At 37.8% G+C, this 19,416-nt stretch overlaps 1 protein-coding gene across 11 annotated transcripts in view; it reads right to left on the minus strand.

Annotated features, from left to right (window-relative positions):
• Positions 1–19,416, minus strand: part of Dock7 (dedicator of cytokinesis 7) — a 189,995-nt gene that overhangs the window by 54,612 nt on the left and 115,967 nt on the right. For 3 of the 11 annotated variants that reach the window (XR_012907580.1, XM_075946984.1, XM_075946993.1), the window contains exons 22-30: positions 18,874–19,043; positions 11,013–11,102; positions 9,832–9,921; positions 9,467–9,502; positions 8,829–8,924; positions 7,357–7,497; positions 7,162–7,275; positions 4,828–4,998; positions 146–285 (exon numbers count right to left, since the gene is read on the minus strand). Coding sequence is in view for 9 of the 11 variants with exons in the window: in XM_075946984.1 (XP_075803099.1) it covers positions 146–285; positions 4,828–4,998; positions 7,162–7,275; positions 7,357–7,497; positions 8,829–8,924; positions 9,467–9,502; positions 9,832–9,921; positions 11,013–11,102; positions 18,874–19,043 (1,048 nt within the window). In the remaining 2 variants the exon portion in view is untranslated. Of the gene's footprint in view, positions 1–145; positions 286–4,827; positions 4,999–7,161; positions 7,276–7,356; positions 7,498–8,828; positions 8,925–9,466; positions 9,503–9,831; positions 9,922–11,012; positions 11,103–18,873; positions 19,044–19,416 lie in introns of those variants that run through there. The other 8 variants (XM_075946986.1, XM_075946985.1, XM_075946991.1 and 5 more) reach the window with 5 other exon arrangements.

Below are 19,416 nucleotides of genomic sequence, written 5' to 3' on the forward strand. Positions count from 1 at the left end.
CATACAGAAAACAAAGTATATGAACCTCAGAGGATAAATAAGCATAAAAAATAAAGAGACAGAAATAGTACTAAAATCTTAGCAAGATCTGTCCCACTTTCCAAAATCAAACTGATATTTTACAAGGCAAAACAGATCTACTCACCCTTCAGCATCAGGGTCTAAAATGAGCGCAAGCTCTGTTAACACGAGGCCTGCCAGGTAGTGCTGCTGGCGGAAGGGCAAGGACAGTTCAAACATATTTGCGATCTTCTGGTCCTGCACGTTTGTGGAAAATCCAGAACTCTGTTGGGGGCAAGGTAGAACTCAGCTGTTGGCAGCTGTGCAACAAACATCCTACAGCTGGGGCATTGCAACAAACATCCTACAGCTGGGGCATTGCAGCAAACATCCTACAGCTGGGGCATTGCAACAAACAAAACGTGACATTATTATGCCAGACAAAAGTTACGCCAGTGAGTTCACAGAAACATGACTGCTCTTACTTTGGGTACGGGAGAGTATGGTGACAGTCTTTATTTCTGTTACCAAACATAGAAGACTGACCTAGTCTGGAGATCCTACTTGGGGATTGCAGACCTTAGGAAGAGGAATCATCGGTGCATAAGATAAAGGCTGACTTCAGGCAGAAAGAGCTCAGGAAAGTGGCTTGTTCAAGTCATTAATCTATTTGTTTTTAAATAGAAGGTGGGATCTTGCTATGCTGGGCCTTGAACTCAGCCTATGGCCTCAGCATTCCAAACAATAAAACAATTTTATTACTAAAATTAATAAACTAAAAGTTTAATTTTGCTTTTCTCATTGAAATTCCCCATTTGCTTAATTTTTTATTCTTAATCATCTACTATTCTGGTAGCCCCTGAAGGGGAGAGATGGAAGTGAACACCAATGCTGTAAATGCCCTCACCCTACCAAAACCATGGCACTTGTTTTCTAGAGAAATTTCAAATATCACTTAAACCATATTTCATTTGTCTTTGGAATTACCATCATCTAGTGGTTTCTTCACCAAATCTCCAGAAATTGTAGTGTTAAAAAAAGTTTATATCATTATATTCATGGTTACCCATGTATATGTATGTGTGTGTATATCTGGTTGTGTACGTGAAGGTGAACAAGATAATTCAAGAAATCCTATGATTATTCATAGGTAAATGTCATGTAGTAAGGAGGTCTCAGGAAAGGTACCTGTTGTGGAACAATCTTTTTGTACACTGTGAAGATGTGTCACTCTGACTGGCTTAATAAAAAACTGAACAGCCAATAGCTAGGCAGGATTTCCAGGCACAGAGGACTCTGAGGAGAAGAAGGGCAGAGATACCAGGAGACGTAGACAGAGCAAGAAGCCTGGGCATTACAAAGTAACAATAATTGAACCACTTAAAAGAATATAGATTTAAAAATATGGTTTAAATTATAAGAGCTAGCCGGGCGGTGGTGGCGCACGCCTTTAATCCCAGCACTTGGGAGGCAGAGGCAGGCGGATCTCTGTGAGTTCGAGACCAGCCTGGTCTACAAGAGCTAGTTCCAGGACAGGCTCCAAAACCACAGAGAAACCCTGTCTCGAAAAACCAAAAAAAAAAAAAAAAATTATAAGAGCTAGTTAGAAACAAGCCTAAGCTACTGGCTAAGCTTTCATAATTAAAAATAAATCTCCAGGTTGTTTTTTGTGAGCTGGCAGCCCAGAAAAAAAATTCTATCTATAGTTACCTATGACTGATTTGGCTCTGGCTATTTAGCTACATCTTTGGAGGAAGACAGAGGAAACCGCAAAGGGCTACATGTGTCCATTAGGGAGGCAGAAAGATGTGGGAAGTAGGTTGGTCCAGGAGATGAACTGAAAAGATGAAATTAAAAGTTTTGGCTGGCTCTCTAACCAGTTTATGTACGTGAGGTCTGTTTGTTTGTTTGTTTATTTTTAACAAGCACGTCAGATCAACCCAGTCTAGGTAACTGCGCCCAAACATTCCAAACCACAGAAATCGGATTAGGGAATGTGTAAGATCAACTCTAAAATCAGACATTAGGAGGTACTATAAAAACAGCTTTCCAACTCAGTAAGAATATAACATGTATATTTTATTAGGGGGAAGGAAAAATATTGGCTTTCTTGATACTACAACTATAAAATTTTAATCTTTTCATCTTCAAAGAAACTATTAGTTGTGAAAGTGAAGAAGTACCCACTTCAACTTTAAATGTCCATTAATTTTTTTGTAAGCAGGTCAGGTTGAGCTTGGCAGACTGGCTTCTTTTCCCTGCTTCAAGGCATTTATAAATATAATATATAAATACAATATAAATTTAATAGCTATTTCACAGGAATTAACCCAAACTTGTTTTCCATATTTGCTTCAAAAAAACTCAATTTGGGAAAACAACAAAATAAGTGAGTTTATTTAGGTAAGCTCACATATCTGTAAACACATACATGCTTTAAAACCTGGGCTCTGGAATAAAGCTTTGGTTCAAAGTCTAACCTGACCATTTCTTACTTTCAGTGTTTCTTCTTTGGAGCTATCCAATGTGCATACTAACAGAACAATCCCGCAGCACTGTTCTTGTAATTAGATGAGCTAATACTTATAAAGCACTCACGAGGTGGTTTGAATAAAAAGGGTCCCCATAGACTTACAGGGAATGACACTATTAGGAGGTGTGTCCTTATTGAAGGATGTGTGTCACTAAGGGGTGGAACTTGAGTACTGAGGTGCTAAAGCCAGGCCCAGTGTAGCATTCTCTTCCTGTTGCCTGTCAGTCTAGATGTAGAACTCTCTGCTCATTCCCTAACACTATGCCTGCCTGCTGCTATGCTTCCCCCATGATGATAATAGACAAAACCTCTGAATGTAAGCCAGTCCAATTAAATGTTTTCCTTTCTAAGGGCTGCCATGGTCATGATGTCTCTTTATAGCAATAGAAAGCCTAAGACAGAAGTTGGTACCAGAGTGGGATATTGTTGTAATATGCTTTTATTTGGAGGAATGCAGACTCTGGGACTTTGAATGAGAAAGCAGTTGAATGCTTTATCTGGAACTTAATGGGCCATCCTAGTAGGAGCATAGAAGACAGTGGTGCTGAGCGTGATGTGAACTTTGGGGGCCTGGCTCAAGAGGTTTCAGAGCAGAAGAATATTAGTACATGGCCTAGAGACTGGTCTTGTGATATTCTGAAGTCTGTGGCTGCTTTCTGCCTTTGTTCAAAAGATCTGCCTGAGGCAGATTGAAAAGTTTTTGGATTAATGTGTGGGCAGAGGAAATCTCAAAATAGCCTAGTATTGTCTCTGTTTTATGGTTATTAGTGGTCGCTCTTATGCAGAACTATAAAGAAAAGAAGCAAGCTGATCAAGGAAAAATACAAAATGTAAAGTTCAAGGAGAAAGGGGGCCTGTGTTCAAAGAGATAAGCAGATTAAAGAAAAGCCTGATGTTAAATGGAATGAAGGAACTGGTGATCTCAGGGCGAGATCCCACCCAACTAAACTTCTAATTTGTAAAAAGGAGTTAAAGGAACACTTAGGGCAGAAGTGGAGGAGTGTGCCTTTAATCCCAGCACTCCAGAGTCAAAGGCAAGGGATTCTCTGGTCAACAGAGGGCATTTTGGGACAGCCAAACTTAGGCAGCGAAGGAAACCTTGAAAACAGGAAGCTGGTGAAAATGTTTTAAATGAGGGGCCATGTTCCAGCCGAAAAAGCAGCAGAATCTGGCAGTTTTCACCATGTGGTTCTGGCTTTAGAGTTAGGGATAGAAGAAAGGGGTTATGGAATCTTCCCTCTGCAACTAAGGAAAGCAGCTAAGGCCAGGTATGTGGCAGCAGTATTCCTGCATGGAGGCCAAAAAAGGCCACTGTGTGAAGCTGTGAAGTTGAAGTATGCATTGCCTTGGAGACCCCAAGATGCTGGGGATGCCAGAGTCATGGGATACCTGCTGAGGAAAGCTGCTAACAGGGAGTGAAACCAGCCCAAGAGAAAGAAGTGTGTTATAGTCAACAAAACTGGAAAACATTGGAGATCTGAAGAGTGCTTTGTTATCAGACATGGAGATGTAGAATTTGGAGTTTGTCCATCTGGTTTTCCTTTGGTCTAGTATTTCCTCACTAAGCCCCCTTTCTTCCCTTTAGAAATGATAATGTATAACTTGTGCCATTGTATGTTATAAATACATCATCTGCTTTTTCATTTTGATTTTACAGAGTATTACAGGGGATACACTTAAAGAGATGGCATGAGTCTCAGAAGATATTTTGAAATTTGGGCTTTTAAACATTGTTGAGACTATAACCATAGACTATGGGAACTTTTGAAGTTTGGACTAAATGCATTTTGCATTATAATATGGCTATAAGCCTATGGGGGCCAGGGAATGGAATGTGGTGGTTTGAATAAAAATGGTCCCCATGGGCTCACAGAGAGTGGCACTATTAGGAGGGGTGGCCTTGTTGGAGGACGTGTTTCACTAAGGGGTGGGCTTTGAGTTCTCAGGTGCTCAAATGAGGCCCAGTGTGACATTATCTTCTGGCTGCCTGCCAATCTGGAATTCTCTGATCATTCTCTAGCACCATGTCTGCCTGTGCAATGCCATGTTTCCCACCATGATGATAATGGACTAAACCTCTGAACTGTAAGCTAGTGCCAATTAAAAGCTTTCCTTTATAAGAGTTGCCATGGTCATGGTATCTCTTCACAGCAATAGAAACCCTCACAAAGACAATCCAGAAATGAGCCTATTACCTAACTAATCATCAAATTATACATTATGATTTTTCCACCCATTGTTTTCAATCCTTTTTTATAAGTATAAACATAGGTATGTCTTCACATTTTGCATACCTGCGATGTTGCAGAAGAAACAGAAGGTGATGGAGATGCAGGTGGGGTGAGCAAACTGCAGGGTAAGTTTAATGTTACATAGTGCTCATGGCTGCAGATAATTCGCAGGAAATCCAACCTCAAGGACACCAGCACACTTGGATTTGGCAGTGAATAGAGCTTTGATGCCACCTTGGAAGAATTGCATAAATAAGAGAACACAATGATACATTTTTTTCCTTCCATAGCAATAGAAGTTTGGGTCTCTGTGGCTCATAGGAGAACATCCTCTTTCTGAAAATTATAGCAAACACTATAAACATAGAACTTACGGGACCGACAGTATAAATCCACTTGACTAGCCTTAAGTCACGTTATCTTATTACCAATATTGCATTAATATCTCTACTTCTCAAAAATGTACTTTATGTAGAAACTGAAAATTTACAAACTATTTAAAACCTGGAATCGCTGACTGTTCAGAAACTACACAGATCATCCACTCATGATTTTTTAATTAAAAGCGTTTTAATTCTTTCTCTGTTCAGCAGTTACGCTGAGATATCCATATTTAGTTTTATAAGCTCCCCCCTTTTCCTTTCTTTTGGGGTTTTTTGGCTCATGAATTTTTGTTTGTCATGGAAATGTAAGAGTGGAATATTAATACATTTCAGTTTAGTTCTGTAATGTCAGGAATTTTTCAAAAAAAATTAAAAGATGGACTGGAGCTTTTTCTTTGTGAATAGAAACTGGATGCCACAGTGGAAAAAAAAAATGTACTTTATGAAGGAAAAGCATACTTCTTTTCAACATTTCTGTTTAATGAATTTATAATTGTCTATCTTTGCCAACTATATCACAGGCTACTTGGGGAGACATACTGTAAGTTGACTGAATAACATCCTTTGGGTCAACCTCAATGCTTGACAGGGCAGGAGGTCATTAAGTCAGAATAAGGTTTTTTGTTGTTATTGTTTTTCTGAGACAGGGTTTCATTATGTAGCTTTGGCTGTCCTGAAACCCACTACATAGACCAGGCTGGCCTCAAACTCACAGAGACCTGTCTGCCTCTGCCTCCTGAGTGTTGGGACTAAAGGTGTGCATCAAAATGTCTGGCTCAGAATAAATTTTGATAGTAATAAAATTTAAATTTTGGGGGAAAATAGTGGTTTTGGGGGGAAAAATAGTGAGCCAGTGCCCACACATAGGTAATTTCTATAACTATAAAAGAAATAAAAATATCCAATTGAACAGGTCTTTAAAATTTTAAAGATTATATTGCCAAATAGAATTGTATGAAATTTTTATTTTATGTGGATGAGTGTTTTGCCTGTATTTACGCTTCTGGTACCCACAGAACTCTAGAATTGGATTTCAGACTATTGTGAACTGCCATGTAGATGTTGAGTTTTAAATCAAGGTCATCAAGAAGAACAGTGAGTGCTCTTAACCACTGAACTATCTCCCTAGCACACTAGAATTATTGACCAACAGCTCTCCAAAACTAATTGATGGGCCAGTTAGGAAGGGTTTCATAAGTTTAACTCCTAAACCCCATGGACTCAACTTCTCAAAACTTCTGAGATAAAACCCTGACATTTTATTTTTTAAGGCTTCATTAAAAATAACACTGGAGTCAATGCACTGTTTATAGAGGGGCCAATTCAGAGACAAAAATCAGTATTTCTCAAAAGGTAATACATTAATAATCAGTTGATAACATTTACAAAATGTAACTTGCTGCCTGTGGACAAGGTCTAGGATGTTTGTGATTTATAAAAGGCAAGGTAATAAATGACATTTTGAACATCAGTAACCATCTGACCACAAGTTCAAACTCTACTGTTTAGGATTAAATAGTAGCAATAACAACAAACTGCTGAAAGACCACCCAAAAGCAGGCACAATGGCTCACATTCATAACCCTAGAATGGGAGAGGTAGACCAGAGTTCAAGGCCACCCTCAGCTACACAGTAAATTTGGAGCTGTCCTAGGCTATATGATACCCTATCTCAAATAAACAAATAATACCCAGGACAGGAAAAGTTCAGTTAACTATGCACTCAACATAAATGCTGTACTTGCACAGCATTCAAAGGCTGCATTCCATCACTAATTATCTGACTATCTGTTAATGAGAAGGAAGAAAAACTGAGTGGGGTGAATTAGCTGTTCTGGGATCTGCTATAGTCCTAGTAAAACACATTCGATATACTTTCACCACAGTATTATGAACACATAACTCTGTGCTACTTTTTCATTTTAATACCAAAATATGAATGTGTTTTTGAAGCTCCAGTCCTGGACAAAGCTACCCCAATATTTCAGTTACTTGATTACTAATTATGCATTACCTGTTTATAGCAGGACTTTATAAGACTGAAGACAAATCCTCTGTCCATAACAGACAACAAATCATTAAGAAAGAAGGCAAGGCTTGTATTCAGTCTCTCAACCATTTCTGTGTCCTAGGAAACAGAACATAAGCAATAATAATGATGATGACAGTTCACTCTCACTGTAAGACGCACCAGGGCGGTCATCCTCACCTTCTGAAACCGTGTCACAACATCACCAGCGATTGTGCTAACTAGAGCAGCAATATCATCCATGAAACGTTCTGGGAAGCGGGTTTTCCTTGGAGCGTCCAGCTTATCGTTAAAGTACAAGTGGTGCACCATGCTCTTTACCTGCAAAAGGGTGCACACTGTTATCTGTGCTGGCGGGGTCTGGCTTTATTTTATGCCAGCAACTTATAATATAACCCAGATCACCTCTGGGTTCTCAATCCTTCTATCTCAGCCTCTCAGCGATGAGATCACACCTGTGCTCTACCACCTGGCTGATTTCTTAATTTTAAGCAAATTATAACGCTCTAAATATTCTAGTTATTTTTTTAAATATACCATGTAATTTAACAAGTGACTGAAATATATTTTCATTTCTCAATGTTTTGAAATGTTCCTTAAATATTTTATGCCAATGAAATGTAAATATAGTGAAACTTTCCCACTTCAGCCTCATAAATTATCCAACAAAAAATAATCAGTGTATGTTAATGAGAAAAAACTCATAGAGTAAGAACAATTTTAATAAAAAGTTTTAAGACTCATTCACTTCTTTTCCTTCCACTGTTCCTAAACCAGAAATTTTCACTGGTTAGAAACCCTGTCTTCACTGTACTATCATCAATATCTATTACATAAAATATTAGTTAATAAATCTGTGTGGGGGTGTTTTCTATTTCAAATATAGGTAACAGTCAATGCTGAGAATGACTATTCTAAAAGTAACTTTTATTTCCTTCTCTTTTGTCCTCCCTCTCTCCTCCTTCCCTGTACTTAATTTTTTTTTGCTGTGCTTTATTTCTTATTTATTAAATACTATTTTGTCGGAAGAAAATAGTCCCATGATCTATGTTTTCTAGTACTAAGGGAGAAAACAAAGAGAAAGGTCCCTAGTGCCAGAATACCTGGACATGAATTACAGTGCTGCTACCTACACTGTGTATGCTTAGAAAACTTACACAACCTCTTGGAGCCTCAGTCACTGGGTAAGCACTCACTGCTTTGTTCAGTAATAGGTACGAGTGCATATAAGTATAGCCATGTTCTATATGACAGGAATATTAATTGGTTTGTAGTATCATTTATTGAATTAAACAAAAAGTGTTTTTCTAATTGGCTGTAACTAGTATTTCCCTATGTGTCCTTCACCTATAATAATAACAGTAAATATTTATAAAGCTCTAAAATAATTGTTACAAAATCAACAGCATTGCCTTTATTAACTTGCATAGACTAGAAAAGAATGTCACAAATTTCCTTGATAAGTATCCAAGAAAAACAAGACAAAAATCAAAACCAGAGAATAAATGAACCTCACACTTTATAATTTCACCTATATTGTATTGGTGTCCATATTGTATAGGGCAAACACAGAAATGCAATTTCTAAGATAAAAGGAAGATGAACTGATACAAAATTGCTTACTGAGTTAGAAAGTATTAAAGTTTGCTCACCATCAACTCAAAAAAGAACCAGGCTTGCTGCAAAGCTGATTCCCGAACACTGCCACTGCAAACAACCCACTGCAAAGCCAGCTCCTCGTGAAAAAGCTAGCCAGAAGTAAATTCAAGGTTATTACCAAAGTGAAATCTGCTGGTGAGATAAACCAAATGACAATGCAGGTACAATGAAGGCATCATGAGAATAAGCAGAAGAGGGCACATGAATCTGGATGATGCAGGGGAGACACCCATTAACGAAACGACTACTTATGTATGAAGATAGTGTGATGTGTTCAAAGCTGAAAAATTACATGTTTTCTTGGAGTAAAATGTAATTTTAAAAGGACAGGCAGGAAACAACTTCCTAAATTGCACTTGCAAACCAAAAACTAGCTACAAATTGTATTTTGTTTTTATTTTGAATATGTATTTGAACATATAATACACTCATCAACTTTGCTGGTACAATTTAGGAAATACCATTACAAATTTAAACTTTTCTATGTGCTATTACGTTTCATGTGTTTAAGATGTATTTTTACAAAGCAAAAACCCTTAAATGGATATGCATACAAAGCACTTGCAAAGTAGCATAGATCACTATGAAGACTAGCAGGACTGTGCGTAAGGGGCAAGCCAGCATCGCTTACTAAGAGTGATAACTTTTCTAACTCATCTTCCTTTCCCTGGAGATTTAAAACAAAACAGAAGCAGTTACAGAAACACAATTAAGAGTTTATACATTTTTTCTGGCATTAAAATTTGATTATCTAATATGAATTACTAAATTCTAGTCAATTCTAGTCAAAGACAGAAACATCACCTTATGTAAACAAGTCCTCAATGACAGCGCTATGCCCCAAAAGGCACCAGACAGGCACTGTTTATTCAAATGTAACTTTAGACACACCAAAACTATTGTAATAACTCAAATTGGTTGTGTAAAAAAACTTTACATGTTTTTACTTGTTGGAATTACTTTCCCCCTCTATGAACTGTCTTCTTATGAATCTACCTTTTTAGTTGGTAAGCGTCCCGTTAATGTTTGTAAGAAACTTGACGTCTCTGTGTGCGAAGACATGCGATTACAACTTCGATCCATAGCCTATGGAGTGGAGACGAATGGATGGCGAGATAACATTAACACCGCAGAGAAGACTTTGAAGTTCAAGGACTACGTACAATTTTCAACCATTTGTATTATTTCTGATTTCATTATGTTATTTTGAACTGCTTTAAAAGCAAGTATGAACATTATTTCTATGTTTTTAGTCTTTTAGATGAATTACCTTAATGATTTTAAAGCACAGAGTGCTGCAAAGGATGAAACTTATCTGTGTAATCTACACATGCACATATCTAGTGAAAACATACAAAAAGAAAAAACATACTTCTCAACTGGTGTCTGAAGAAAAAGAAATCAAGAATTTTGTAATTAATAAGAAAAATTAAACTTTAGAAAGTTTACTTTTTCTATTAAAAATACCATTTAAGTTTACCATAAATAATATCTAATATAAATCAGTTATAGTCGTAAACAGAAATTGGGATTTTTTTAGGAATAAGAGAATTTTCATTCAAAGCCAATACACAAGTAAGAAGTATATTTTCATAAATCATGCAGTCAGTTATCAAGCAACTAGTCTTAAATTACATGTTATAATTGTAAAAAATTTCATACTTTGCAACACAGTACAAATTCAATGGAGTTTTCTTTCCAGCATTTATTTTGAAAACATGCATACTGTATACTTCAGATTTATTTATATTTAACTACCAGTCTTTCTACTTGGTGATTATGACAAAGAGATAAGGTCAAGGGTCACAGGAAACAATATATTTACTTTACAGGAAATGGAAAACTGTTGGTTGTTTTCTACGTAAAAATTTCCTACTAAGGATGTACAAGGCCTGAATAGACCCTATTATAAAACTATCAATGCATTGTCAGCAGGCACAAAGACACTGATACGGTGTGTACGGAGTAAGCAGGAGGAGACAGAAGACAGAAAAGAAGAGCATTACCGGTGCGACTGGTGGGATTCATGCACAGTGGTTGGGAAATGTGCTAAATAAAAATACACACTTATAATGATTAAAAACAGCAAGCCACTGAAATCACAGCATGTACTAAAAGGTAATGTTCTAAAGGGAAACACCAGCAGCCAATAAAGAAACCTATAATGTAAACACCACCTGTGTTGATTCTGCACTTGGACTGGGGTTGGATCCCCATGGGGCAGCTTTTGGACCAGTGTTAACCCAGGAATTGGAGCGGTCTAAACCCTAAGCACATAATAGAGAGCAGTTGGAAAGGAGAGAAATGTTACATGGTGCATGCTATGAATTATTCCTAAAGAAATCCAGCCCTCCCAATGCAAAATGTTCTTTATTAGTACTGTTAAAGCAACCAAAACCCCTCAGGTACATATAGAATATTAGTTCATTCACATTATCTTATATAACATAAATTTTTTTAAAAAAGGAATATTAAACATAGCATTTAAAGATCATTTCAATGTAAAGTGATTGCTCCGAAGTGAAAACCACAGAACGCTTACAGCATCACCCTCAAAACGCTTCTTAAATATGGTACAAATTTTTAGCTGAACTAAAACTGGGGCAGGGGTCACCACTCTTTGCTAAAAGACCTTAACTTCACTGCGTTTCTCACTAGCTTAAAGTTACTACGTCGTTTGCCCTTGCCTCTCTTTTCTTTTAGAGAATAGAAAATATTTAGAAAAATATTATGCAAAGGAACAGCTAAATTTGTTCCTTTCTACTCACAGTGAACTTGGAGTTGTGCTCCTTTTTATTACTTTGTTATTAGACACAATAGTGTACTATCCTATATAAATATTATAAGGAAAACATGTATCTCTCTAGGAATTATATCTTCATCATCACTGGCATTAAATTTAAGTGTTAGTAACTATTAATAAATATACCAGAAGTGACATACTTTTTTCTGAAAGAGATTACTGATTTCTGGTGATTTTAGCTGAGGCTTGACTTCAACTTCCAAAGCCTAAGAGATCATCAGAGTCATGTAAAAATTCTTTATAAAACTCACATTCTGTGCTCTACCTCTCAACTTCCTGACTTCAAACTCAACTAATGGCAGAGAACCTGCTAAATGGAGTTGGAGCAAGTTGTAACAGATGTTTGGAGGACTTAAGGGCAAAATTACAGAGATAACCCAAAGCAACCTGATTAAAAATACTAAAACAGAGAATATACTGGAACTAGAAACTACCAATGTTAAGACTGCTTGGGGGAAAAAAAAATGTTGGCACAGTAGTAACCAGTTCTATTGAGACAGCAGGCTCCTTAGGAAGATTCCCAGCAGCAAAAGCAAATGTGCTGGCCCCAGGCCCCACCATAAAACAGAATAGATGAAGGTAAGGCCTATACAGAAGTACATTTTTTAACATCTCAAGAGAAGTTTTAAAATGGAAGCAAAAGAAAGGAAAAATAACCACTGCTTGGAGTTTTGACTTTAGGGAGAATATTTTCTCTACTCTCTTTTCTTCCCAAATGCAGAGCAGCTGAAGTGGTGAATGTGATGGCTTGAATGAAATTGACCCCACAGGCTGGTGAGGAGCAGCCTAGTAGGGGGTGTGACCCCACAGGCTGGTGAGGAGCAGCCTAGTAGGGGGTGTGACCCCACAGGCTGGTGAGGAGCAGCCTAGTAGGTGTGATTTGGTTGGAGGGAGGGTCTCACTGAGGGTTGGCTTTGATGTTTCAGATGATCAAGTCAGGCCTAAAGCCTCCCTCTCTCTTCCTGTTGCCTGCTGATCAAGATGTAGAACTCTCAGCTACCTCTCCAGCATGTCTGCCTGAATGTCACCATGCTAAACCTCTGAAATATAAGCCAGTCCTAATTAAATGTTCTCCTTTATAAGTGTTGCCATGGTCATGATATCTCCTCACAGCAATAAAAACCCTAACTAATTTTCCTTCATTTTTGACACTATCAAAGATGGGAGTTAAGGTTCATATACAGGCTGTCTTGCTTACTAATTTAAAAGTCTAAAACAAATGACTTTTTTTTTAACTGTTTCTCATCCACAAAATAGAAATAACAAGTCTTCTCTTGTTTTAAGAAAAGTCAAAGTGAGATGTCCTAAAAATGACAGATTTTCTAGAGATTCAAATTTTGTCTTTGAATTATTTTTTGATGAGTATAAGTATACTATTTGCTCAAATGTATGTGCAACCTTGTTTAATAATTTCTTCTTAAAAACATTTTTATGGTAATCTCAACATCAGGTTAAAATACCAGTTTGCTGCCAGTTATATTTCACATACAACACTGATGCTCTGACCAGTTACATCAAAACATAATTAAAGACATGTAGTCAGTTAGTTTGTGAAGCAAATAACTTTCACATTTCAAGTGTTATAAAACTGAATTATATATAAAATGTAACAATCCTTAAACAAATTCATTACAGAGAGATACTAATGTAACATCTTTCCAGGCCTCCAAGAAACAAGGAAAAGGTAAAAGGTACCCAGTTGCCTAAGGCTAGTACTATTATTTTGTCTTAGCTTGTAGGTGGACAACCCTTTGAAAGGTGAAGCTGAACCTAACAAGCTATTCTTGGCAGGAAGATAGGAATTCTGCAGGAAACAGACAGTGAGAGACTTGCCTGTGAGGTCTCCGGGGTAACATGAACTCTGTCAGGATTTGAGCTAGGAGGAGCAAGCATGCATATTCTGGTCAAGAATGAGGTTCCATTTTGCCTATGTCCTGAGAACCTGAGCAAAGCTGAAGCTAAAGATATTGGACGGATTCATTCATATGGCACCGGAAATTTCACGCAGGAGCAGTCAGATGGTGATAAGAAGGCAGTTGTGTGGCGCTAGGACAATAGGAAAGACATCCTGACCCCTCAGAGGCTCCATCTTGTGAAAACAGAAATTCATTTAAAGAAAAAAGCTTAAGTTGGTGGGTTCCCTGATCATTAAAAGTAATTGTCTAGTAAAGTGTATCCTTGGGGTCAACAAACTGAAGCTGAGTGTGTCCCAGGAACCCAGACTACATCTTGAAGTGACAGTATACCTTGGCAGCGCCAACCACCTGACCCTGCTTTTCAAAGCATAAAAGTTGGAAGACAGAGAAGGTCATGGAAAGCAGCTGATGGCAGACAATATACAACAGTGTTGGAGTCCATGGAGGAGGCCCTGAGAGGCCATTGTGCAAAGCTAAGAAGATAAAGCCTAAGTTTTAATGAAGACCTCAATAGGATATTGGAGATTCCAAAATCATGAATTAAGGAGAACTGTGGACATGGAGCTGGCCTAGGAGAGAATCTAAGTGTTTCAAGGGCAGCAGATATGGAGGGGTGGAGTTACTCAAGCCTTTTGGAATCCAGCGGACTATATTACAAGCCCCAGATGCCAGGCATGGAGCTGCAATATTTGGTTGTTGCCCAGATAGATGCTGGTTTTGCTTTGGTGCTACTGTTTCTTGCTATATCCCTGTTCTTCAATTTGGGGAAGGGAGTCTTTATTTTATGTCATTATGTATTGGAAGTATTTAACCTGTGTGTGTTTGTTTGCTTGCTTGCTTTGTTGTTAGTGAGCGATTTGGAATTTAAAGGGTAGGAACTATCACTATCAGGATTTATAAAGATGGAATGAACATATTTTATATTATAACTTGGTCACAAGCCTACAGTGCTAAGAAGTAGCTGGTTACAGTTTCACAGTGATTTGTTGAAGGCCCAACTGACAGTGGCTGGACTTGTGATGATTAGTATTAGTTATCTACTGTAGAGAATCTGGAGAAGGCCCTCTGGGCATACCTGTGGGGGAACTGTCTAGATTACACTAAATGGTATGTGAAAGCCTATATTAATTGTAGCAGGAGATCCTAAATTATATAAAATGGAGAAGATGAGTTGAGACCAGCATGCAATCACCCCTCTGCTTCTATATCAAAGGTACAAGCTGGCCAGCTCGCAAAGCTTGTGCCACTGTGACTCCCCTGACACAATGACCTACAACCTGGAAGTGTGAACTAAATAAGGTAAATGCTCCCTCCATCCAGGTGTTTTCTCACTGCAACAGGAAAAGACACTAAACACTGGCTATACAAGAATTAAACAAGAATCTTAGGCAGACCTCACCGGGAGGAGTCCTTCTAAGTAAAGTCTTACATGATCTGAGAGAGCTGGCCACAGAAGGATGCAGCAAGGATACAATCTAATTTAATTTTTAAAGCAACACTCTGGACGTTATGTTGTGAACAGAAGAAAGTAACAGAAGGTAAAGGAACATCTCAGGGCTACCATATTAACTCAGGGAGACCCGCTGACACCTCAAACTAAGATGGTGGGGATGATAAGAAATTTTATGAAAAGCCTTCAGTTCAACCTCTAGCACAGGAAAAAAGAGAAAATAAAACCAAACAGAAAACTGTGAGGCTCTCCTTTAACGTGTGTGCAGTCTGAAAAAGGATTTAGAAAACAATTAAGTGGAATTCCTGAGAGGGATCTGAGGAATGATTCACCTAGCATTTCTAAACGTCCTGAATACAGAGACTTGCAAAATAAGGGATTATCAGAAAAGGAAGAACTCAGATAAGAATATGAAAAGATAGAAACAGTAAACAAAAAAACTAAGACAATGCAGAGACTGAGAAGCCAAGTAAACTAAATGAAAAAGAAGCATTTGCGTCAAAGATACTGGCAGAACTGGAGATGTGACTCAGAGAAAGGCCCTGAATTGGGTTCCCAGCATCCACATAGCTCAAAACTGCCTGTAATTCCATCCAGCTCTAGGGAATTTGATGCTCTTGTCTGGCCTCCACAAATACCTGCATATACATGCAGACATCCATACACAGAAACACACAAACACATAATTTAAAATGAAAAAAGAATTAAAGACACTGGCACATAAACCAAGTTTGGATGCATAACTATTGGCTTTAGAAAGGTGGAGAACATCTGCAATATAACAAGTGCAGTTTTGGGGGAGACAGTAGGAAAGTTAATTGAAGACAGTAAAGGAACTGAAGACACAAAGTGTACAAAGTAAAAGAAGCAAAGATACAAGGGATAAGGTGCTCCACTTTAAGAGACAGCAGAGACGGCATTACTGCACATATCTTTAATCCAAACACTGGCTCCAGGGACACTTCCCCACCCTACTCCCTGCTACAAAGGTACCAGAAAACAGCATAGAAAAAAGTAGTAGCAGAAACACTACAGAGAATTTTGAAAGTGAGAAATAACACACCTGTCTTCAGATGAAAATGATTCAATACAAAGGAAAACACTGGTAACGCAGGAAAAGAGATCAAAGAACTCTAAGACTGGGAATCCTGAGTAGGTGAGAAAAAGGAGATGGACAAGAAAAGACAAGAAGAAGCTGAGGACTGAGAACAAGGAACTTAATCTGAGGACTTAATCAGAAGATTAAGCAGTAGGTAGTAGTTGGCAGACATGATGAACAGAATCCATGAGGGGAAATATTAGGTGGTTTGTGGCAAGAAACTACGGCAGAATGAACTAGTGAAAAGAGCACCAAATGACTAGCTGACAGCAGTAAGGGAACTTCAGATGAGGCTAGCTGCATGTGGTAGTTAGAAAGAAAATGGCGCCACAGACTCATAGAGAGTGGTACTATTAGGAGATGTGACCATGCTGAAGTAGATGCCAGCTAGCCCTAATTAAACGTTTTCCTTTATAAAAGTTGCTGTGGTCACGGTGTCTTCACAGCAATAGAACTCTAACGAAGACACCAGCATTGTTCAAAACATAAAAGAGGCAGTCAACTGGTTTTAATGACAGTTTCAAGTTTGAGAAGAAACAGAATTGAGATTTGATTGTGAAAAGAATATATACTCGCTGGTCCTGACTAGTCAGGCAAACTAGTTAGTAGGAAGAAAGAATGGTAAGACACTCATCCTTCTCGCCTCCCAGAAAAAACAAAACAAGATTAATGTGAGAAGCTGAAAGGAAGGGGAAACCACCGAAATTGAGACACTAGAAAGAAAAGAGAATGGTCGGACAACAAAATGTGTAAAACTGAAATCATGAAGACTAAGTTATTGGTACTGAAATACCTACGGTAAGAAAGACCACGACAGAGATACAAGACAGTATCTCTAAAGAAGGGGTCACTGAATCGCCTGGACAATTAAATAAGAACAAATAAAGACTAGACATACACAAAAATTTAGACACCTCACATTTTATGAGATAAAAGTATGTTATTAACATTAGGGGAAGATATGCAGATAATTATAATTTTTCCACCAAAGGGAAAAAATGTAAAACTACTTAAAATAAAATTTAATTAGATCTGGGTTGGCAGCACAGACCTGTTATCACAACACTTGGGAGGCTGAAGTGAGAGAATCAGGAGTTCAAAGCCAGCCTTGGCTACATAATGAGAATGTCTCAAAAGAAAAAAAAATTAATTAAGACAGAATCGAGCTATTACAAGACAAATTTTTATGCTGTGATGGCCTTTCTCTAAAAAAAAAAAAATTAGTATATACACACACATATGTATACTAATTTCATATAAATATGTATATATAGACTGTTACTACATTCCATTTAATGACCTATAAAAGAGCAAACCCAATCAATTAATATTGCTCCTTGCTCTAAATCTTGGAAGTTATACAACATATATATAAAGAGTAATTGTTATATGAAGCACAATGTAAGTCCTATAGAAATTAAGGATTTTTTTTAGGTACAGTCTTGAAGGATATGGTTTCTATAGCCTTTGGACAATAAACATCTGTAGTTCACAAATGGGTCTTAGTCTACTACAGAACTATACTTTGTGGTATGAGTGCTAAGTACTGCCCCTATTAAACAAGAAACAATTGAGGATAAAACAAGATCAAAAATCTTGAGTACTTTCCTAAGCTTAAACTCAGAGTTATCTTTATGTTTTTTGTTTGTTTGTTTTTAGGTTTGGTTTGATTTGGTTTTTGGAGACAGGGTTTCTCTGTGTAATAGTCCTGGCTGTCCTGGAACTTGCTTTGTAGATCAGGCTGACTTCAAACTCAAAGAGATCCACCTGACTCTGCCTCCTGCGTGCTGAGATTAAAAGCATGCACCACCACCACATGGCCTATTTTTGTGTTTTATGCATATAAAGGTAGTTTTTTCTGATTGTTTTTGTGTAATAATAATGGAGGCACTGAATAAAGTATAGTGTTGGGACTAATTGAGTCCTGGCTTTCAGCTGCTCTTCCCTGTCTAGAACCTTCTAATTGAAGTTACTAGAAGCTGTGCCTAGCTTAGAGGATCAGAGGATGGGATTTTCACCTGTTGGCCATTGACTGCAGTGTATTTAAGCCTCCATGGTGCTATTAAAGGGGGGCTTTTTGGTACCAGTGTTGGAAGGTCTGTGTGTCGGTCCGTCTCTGCATGTGTATTCTCAACCTCCAGCCCCTTGCCCGAAGCTCGCGAACTGGGTTCTAGCGCACAAAGCGCAGACGGGTGCCGAGGTGCACAGGAGTATAGGTGGGCCTTCTATAACCTAGATGGCCTCTCTCTTGTCTAGCATAATTACTAACCATTGTTACAAAATCTACTTCTCTAATCCTAGTGCAGTCCACACAGGTTCATAGGAATGCAGCTCTAATATCAACCAAGGCCAGAAACTATTCTGGATGCTTTTCTGAAGGAGGAATGCCCACTTGAACTCGATGACAGCCTGTTTCTTGAACACATCAGCCACACAGATTCCCCCCCCCCCCCAGGTTATAGCGTCAAGCTAAGAATTTTTCACATGATTAGATATCAAACAAGTTATAAGTGATAATTTATCCTAAACAAATTTTAGAATTTGGCTGATTTTTTAAATGCACAATGTATAACCCAGTTTATAACAAAGAACATATTTAATAGAAACATGAAAAATATTTACTGATAGAATAGAATATAAACTTCTTGCTTATTTCTAACTCAAGTAAAACAGAAAACAATTCCTTGCTTATTCTGAACTCAAATACATCTTAACATTAAGAATATATTAAATACTTGAATAACTGTTATAAACGGGTAGCAATGTTTACCTTACTGCCAATAATGGACCGAACTTCATCATCTGGTGACGTGGGAGTACCAGATATATCTGGATTACTGTTGCTAAGGCTTCGTGAACGATTTAAGTTAAGGCTTGCAGGTCTCACTGCAGACCTGGCCATTGTGGCATAATGCACCGATCCTCCCAAACCCCCAGGACCTAGAGATGTAAATAAGAAACACATAATTAATAAGAGAAAACCAGGAAAGGACCAAAAGAAATAATTTACGAAATCCCACAAAAATTATGCATTGCTTTGGTTTCTAAATAAAAATTAACACAGGTCGTCTTTTGAAAAAAACATTGGAAATAAAAACATTCAAGAACCAGTGACAGCGATATGAAGTTCTGCTTTGTAACAGCTGATACAAACCATATTAATTATATGTCAAAATCACTCTCTTGTTTCTATATTATATGAACAATAAAAAATAAACTGAATAAGAAACACTGTTCTTACTCAAACACAGTAGTGGCAGGACCCAAAATGCAGAAGCTGGCCTTCTCTCCCCTTTTGCCTACACTTCCAGCT

Source organism: Microtus pennsylvanicus, chromosome 13 (genome assembly GCF_037038515.1).
Source record: "Microtus pennsylvanicus isolate mMicPen1 chromosome 13, mMicPen1.hap1, whole genome shotgun sequence".
Taxonomy (NCBI): Eukaryota; Metazoa; Chordata; class Mammalia; order Rodentia; family Cricetidae; genus Microtus; species Microtus pennsylvanicus.